Raw genomic sequence first — 6,394 nt, 5'->3', positions numbered from 1 at the left:
AGTGTTAAAAGAGGAATATAATGAAGGAAAATCGAGAATAAAAAGGAATATGAGAAATTTCAAAAAGCAGCAAAGACGAAAGACGTAAAGAAGGAAGCGGAAGGCAGCGAGTGGAAGTGAAGGAAGGAAGAGAAAGAGGAGGAGGAGGAGGAGGAAGAAGAAGAGGAAGAGGGTTAAAAGACAGGCGGGGAGGGAGGAGTACGGAGAGGAGGAAGGAGAGGGAAGAGAGGAGGAGGGGAGGAGGAAGGCTGGGAGGGTGACGAAGTGTTGGTTTGAAGACACGACTCGACGTTTGTGAGTAAAGTCAGATCTTAATGTTCCGTGTCGGGTATTGATGCAGGAAGTGGCCGAGGGGCGCCAACTGCTTCCTACGGGACGGGCGAGGCGGGGAAGGAATTTTGTTGCTGAGGAGGGACCGAGGAGGGAGGGAGGGAGGGAGGGAGAGGGCCAGCGAGGGCGAGAGAGGGCGAGGGGAGGAGACGGCGAGGGGCGAGCGAGTCAAAGGGACAAAAAATGTACAATACAAATATAGAATGCAAGTGTGTGCCGGGCCGCCGCGTGTGTCCGCGTGTGTTGCGTGGCGGCGACGAGTCTTCTTCGCGGCCACGAAGCCATTCCCGGCAAAGAGGCAGAGAAGAGGGGATAAAGAAATGTATATGGAGACAGGGCAGTCACGGCTGGCGTACGATCAGTCTTCCGCGCGGCCCGGGAGGGGGAGGGGGGTTCGAGCCCCCCTCACGGTCACCCGGCCAGTATCGCGGCCCCGGCTTGCCTCGCGGGGCTCTCAGTCCTCAGTGTGAGCTAAGCTGTTGGCGAGGAAGGACTATGTCGCGTCTCGACAGCTAACGCTGCGGTAATGTTGGTCCGCGGCCGAGTAAAGACTCCGAACGATTCCCTCCGAGCAGCAGGAATGTCCGGCGCGGCGGTGCCACTCGCGGCGAACTAAAGTTGTGGCCGATCAACAATGTGGAGCGCGGGAGTGGGCGATGGCAGGCTGGCGCTGGTCTTGGTCGTGTGGCAAGTCGCGGTGTGTGGCGTGGCGTGCCAGGCTGCGGCGGCGGCGGCGGCGGGGGCGCGGTTCGGCGGCGGCGGCGGCGATAAGTGTGAGAGCCGCGCCCTCAGTGCCCGGGAACGCGCCCTTTCCTGCTCCCTCAAGGCGCTGGAGGAGGAGACGAGAGTGGCCAACTTGAGCCGCGTGGCGGCCGACACCGTGGTGCGGCTCAGCCTCGGCTGCAGCGCCGAGTTCTACTTACCGAGTGTCCTCTCCCCGCACACGCTCTCCGGCTTCGTGAGGGTGCGGGAGCTCAACGTGGAGTTCTGCAAGCTCAGTGAACTCGACGACAATGTGTTTGTTAACCTCAGAAACCTTAGAAACCTTACCCTTCGGACTAGCAACTGGGAGTGGCCGCGGCGGAGCCTCTCGCTGCGGCCCGATGTGTTCCGTCCTGTGCAGCAGCTCCAGCGGCTCAACCTCAGCACCAACAGCATCTGGGAGCTGCCTCCGGGTGCCTTCTGCCACCTGGGCAGCCTCAAACAGCTCAATCTAAGTCACAACCACCTGCAGGACATGACACAGCTGGGCTTCGGGGGGAGCGAGGCGGGCAGGCCCGGGGGGCAGACGTGCCGCTCGGGCCTGCGTTCCCTCGACCTGTCCTACAACGACGTGACGGTGCTGGCGTCGGGGTCGCTGCAGGGGCTGTTCCGCCTGCAGGAGCTGTGGCTGCACCACAACGAGCTGGCCAAGCTGGACGACAACGCCTTCCTGGGCCTGGCCGGCCTGCACACCCTCGACCTCTCCCACAACCGGCTGGTGGCGCTGCCCGAGGACGCCTTCCTGCACACGCCGGACCTGGAGTCGCTCCACGTCAGCAACAACTCGCTGGCGGGGCTGGCGCCAGGCATCTTCAGTAGCCTCGAGCACCTGGTGGAGCTCGACCTTTCGCACAACGAACTCAAGTCGGAGTGGCTCACGTCGTCCATCTTCGAGGGCCTCATCCGCCTGCGGGTGCTGAGCCTCTCCTACAACAAGATCAGCCAGCTGAGCCAGCAGGTCTTCCACAACCTGTACCACCTGCAGGTGCTGCGGCTGGCACACAACCAGCTGGCAACCATCCCCGCCGCCGCCTTCTCCCGCTGCATTAACCTGCACAGACTCGACCTCTCCTACAACCAGCTGGCGGTCATCCCCGCCCGCGCCTTCCAGGGCGTGGACGTGCTCAGCTTCCTCGCCCTCGACAACAACAGGATCAGCGAGGTGGCGCCAGACTCCCTCGACAACCTCACCAACCTGGCGGACCTCAACCTCAACGAGAACCAGCTGGCGGCCATCCCGCGCGTGGTGGGCCGCCTGGCGCTGCTCAAGACGCTCGACCTGGGCGGGAACCTGATCACGTCCCTGGAGGACATGCCCGTCAAGGGGCTGCAGTTCCTGTACGGGCTGAGGCTCGTCAACAACCGCATCGCCGGCAATATCTCCAAGGATACGTTCAGTGGCATTCCCTCCCTTAAGATACTCAATCTAGCGAAGAATTCAATCACACACATCGAAAGTGGCACCTTCGACAACCACCCGAACCTGCAGGCAGTGCGTCTGGATGCCAATAAGTTGACAAGCATTACTAACCTGTTCGGAAAGCTTCCCAACCTGATGTGGCTCAACGTGTCGGACAACAAGATCGAGGAGTTCGACTACCACTTTATCCCCGTGAGCCTGCAGTGGCTGGACCTGCACAAGAACAGGATAACTGACCTTGGGAACTACGAGGAGCGCCAGGACCTCAACCTGCAGACCCTGGACGCCAGCTTCAACAACCTGCACTACATCAACAGCATCCAGATCCCGGACAGTGTGCAGCTGCTCTTCCTCAACGACAACAAGATATCCACCGTGGAGCCGTTCACGTTCTTCAAGAAGGCGAACCTCTCACGCGTGGACCTCTTCGTCAACCAGCTGTCAAAGATGGACATGTCAGCGCTGCGCCTCGACGAGATCCCTGCCAACCGCTCCCTGCCGGAGTTCTATTTGGGCGGGAACCCCTTCGTGTGTGACTGCAAGATGGAGTGGCTGCAGCGGATCAACGGGCTGGAGCACGAGCGCCAGAACCCTGTGATAATGGACCTGGAGAGCATATACTGCCAGATGCCGTTCGCACGCACAGGCGCGTTCATCCCCCTGGTGGAGGTGAACCCGTCTCAGTTCCTATGCCAGTACGAGACTCACTGCTTCGCCCTCTGCCACTGCTGCGAGTTCGATGCGTGTGACTGCGAGATGACGTGCCCCGACGGCTGCGGCTGCTACCATGACCAGTCCTGGAGGTCAAACATCGTGGACTGCTCCCTTCAGGACGTGCAGCAAGTCCCTGAGCGGATCCCGATGGACGCCACGCAAGTGTATCTAGACGGGAACGACCTCAAGAACCTATCGTCGCACTCCTTCATCGGCCGCAAGCACCTGCAAGTGTTGTACGTGAACGCGTCCAACGTGAAAACCCTCGATAACGGGACCTTCAGCGGCTTGACGAGGCTCACAGCGCTGCACCTTCAGGATAACCTTCTGGAGGCGCTCAGAGGCAACGAGTTCCAGGGGCTGCAGGGCGTAAGAGAGCTGTATCTTCACAACAACAAGCTCAAGTACATCCACCAGCACACCTTCGCCACGCTCTTGCACATGGAGACGCTGACGCTACAAAACAACAGGCTCACAAACTTCCCCGTGTGGCGCCTCGTGGACAACCCCTACCTGAGCAGAGTCTCCCTGGCATCAAACCGCTGGTCGTGTCAGTGCCAGTTCGTGGAGTCGTTTGGCATCTGGCTGAACGGCAACGAGAGGAAGGCCGTGGACGGGAAGGAGATCAAGTGTTTCCCTGAGGACGGGGACGACGGCGAGGCAGGGTCGTTCATCACGGAGTTCAACGTGACGACCTGCATGAACACCACGTCGTCATCCACAGTCATCCAGCCCATGGCGTTAGGGAACCTCCTGCACCCGGTCATCGCCGTAGTCATCTCCTTCGTGGTGGTGGTGCTGCTGGTGCTCTGTTTCCTCTACCGCGGCGCCCTCAGAGTCTGGGTCTTCACGCGGTGCGGGTTCAGGCTCTGCCACAAGGCCGCTACGACGGACGACAGGGACAAGCTCTTCGATGCGTTCGTCTCCTACAGCTCCAAGGACGAGGCGTGGGTCAACCAGGTCCTCGCCGGGGAGCTGGAGCGTGGCGAGAAGCCGTACCGGGTGTGTCTCCACTATAGAGACTTCCCCGTCACCGCCTACATCGCAGACACCATCGTGGAAGCCGTGGAGTCGTCCCGCAGAACCATCATCGTCCTGTCCAAGAACTTCATCGAGAACGAGTGGTGTCGCTTCCAGTTCAAGAGCGCCCACCACGAAGTCTTCAAGAAACGACACCAGCGGTTAATCGTCGTTGTCCTGGGCGAGATTCCGTCACGAGATCTCGACCCTGACCTGAGACTGTACTTAAAGACCAACACCTGCATCAAGGCCAGCGACAGCCAGTTCTGGGACAAGCTCAGATTCGCCATGCCCGACGTGCCATCCAACCAGAGAGTCGTCCACGCATACAGCTCCATCCCCGAGCGCTCCTCCTCGTCCACCAACAAGTACAGCGTCAACAGTCCCGCCGGCGTGCACCACAACCTCCACCACCCCGGCAACGATGCGTATTGGGCGTAGGGGTGCGCGGGACCCGGCCTGCGCGCAAGAACACTCCGGGAGGGCTTTCACGACACCACACACCCAAGGGCCCTGTAGTGATTCAACGGGGCTCTATATGAAAGAAACAGGGCTCTAACGACGTGGCTGTGAGCTCTGTAGATACGTGACTGGGCTCTATGCAATGAAAAGAGCTCTAAGGGCTTGTCTATAGGCTCTATTGTGTGTTTAGAGCTTTGTGGCTACGTGGAGAAGCTCTAGGCACACAAAACAAGGCCCTGGTGCGACGAGCTCTAGGTTACGTGTCAAGACTTAAGTTACACGCACAGGTAGAGCTCTGTTGTGGCTTGGCAGAGCTCTACTTTATAAGGGATTGAGTGCGTGTGTGAAGGCAGTGAGCTGGGTTAATGAGAGAAGCTTTAACACGTGAGGAGACGGTGAGCTTTTGAGTGTGAGAAAGGGAAGAAAAAAAGGTTGACGTGTGTGGGGTTGATAAAGAAGGAAGAAAGTGCAGGAGAGAGTAACAGACCAATACATTTGAGGATAAATAAAGAAGGAAATCAGTGAGGAGTTATTGATTGTAGAAAATAAATGTGTGGAGGGATACGTGGGCATGAAAAAGTGAGGCAGGAGTTCTCGAGTAAATATTATGCTTGAAAAAAACTTAAACAAAACAAAAAAAAAGTGGATTGGAAAGCATAAATTTAAAGAATACGAATGAAATAAATAAATAACTGGCTGAAAATATGTCTCGTGAGTGAAATCAAAAGAGGAGAGGAAAAATAGAGGAAAAATTGAGTTCATGATAAGCGATATTTGTGATTCTGTAATGAGTTAATTAATATGAAGTCATGGAGAGAGAAAAAGAGAGAAGAGTTATTTATATGCATGATTGAAGTCCGAGGGTTACACAGTGATAGTATTTACACGTAAGCACACATAAGTTATACATGGAGTTGAAAAAAGGAAGGAAAATGATGAAAATAAGAAGAAATGGATACATATATTCATAGACAATTTTATCAGGAGTTGAAAAAAAAGATTGGAAATTAACAACAACAAAACAGAAAATCAAACATATACAATACATAAACAAGTTCCTATGGAGTGAAGCGTTACGTTACGAATAATAACTTACGTAGTGAATAATAACACACCAACAACGACCCCTGTGTATGTGTGTGTGGATTACGTGGAGACTGTGTTTGTATTACGATAACGAAGAAGTGCTCATAAGAGGGTGGACTCAAGTGTATTGCCAATTGTGTGTGTGTGAGGCAACAGAAGTGATGCTAAGAAAAGAAGTAAAGCTCAGAATAAAAAAGGATATAGAAATTAGTTATATTGAGACAGATAATGAAGAAATGTCTCATAAAAGGGTCGATTCTGTGTGTGTGTGCAAGATAATTGAGTCTCAGAAAAAGAAGGAAAAGGGAGTTAGTTAAATATAGACTTTGACGGTACCAGATAATGTATGCAATGGACTGATAAGAGAAGATAATGAGCTGAAATAATTGATCACTAGACGTATATTATCAAATCAAAAGCTCATAATTTAGAGAGAGAAAGGAGAAATAAGGAAAATAACTAGGATTTCATTGTTAAAAAAAGTATAATTCAATGATGTAAGGAAAAACAAGGTAGAATTTCAATGTTGCAAGAAAAAAAAAAGAACTAATTTTGATGACGTAAGATAAAAAAAAGAATATATACTAGAAATTCAGTTAT

At 54.2% G+C, this 6,394-nt stretch overlaps 1 protein-coding gene across 1 annotated transcript in view; it reads left to right on the top strand.

Annotated features, from left to right (window-relative positions):
• Positions 1-451: 451 nt before the first annotated feature.
• Positions 452-6,394, top strand: part of LOC126996831 (toll-like receptor Tollo) — a 7,993-nt gene continuing 2,050 nt past the window's right edge. Inside the window, exon 1 of the mRNA XM_050857700.1 lies at positions 452-6,394. This exon is cut by the window's right edge and continues 2,050 nt beyond it. Coding sequence (XP_050713657.1) covers positions 965-4,687 — 3,723 coding nt within the window. The 5' untranslated portion in view covers positions 452-964 and the 3' untranslated portion in view covers positions 4,688-6,394.

The sequence above is a fragment of the Eriocheir sinensis genome, chromosome 11 (genome assembly GCF_024679095.1).
Source record: "Eriocheir sinensis breed Jianghai 21 chromosome 11, ASM2467909v1, whole genome shotgun sequence".
Lineage (NCBI taxonomy): Eukaryota > Metazoa > Arthropoda > Malacostraca > Decapoda > Varunidae > Eriocheir > Eriocheir sinensis.
This window is presented reverse-complemented; position numbering and strand designations above follow the sequence as displayed.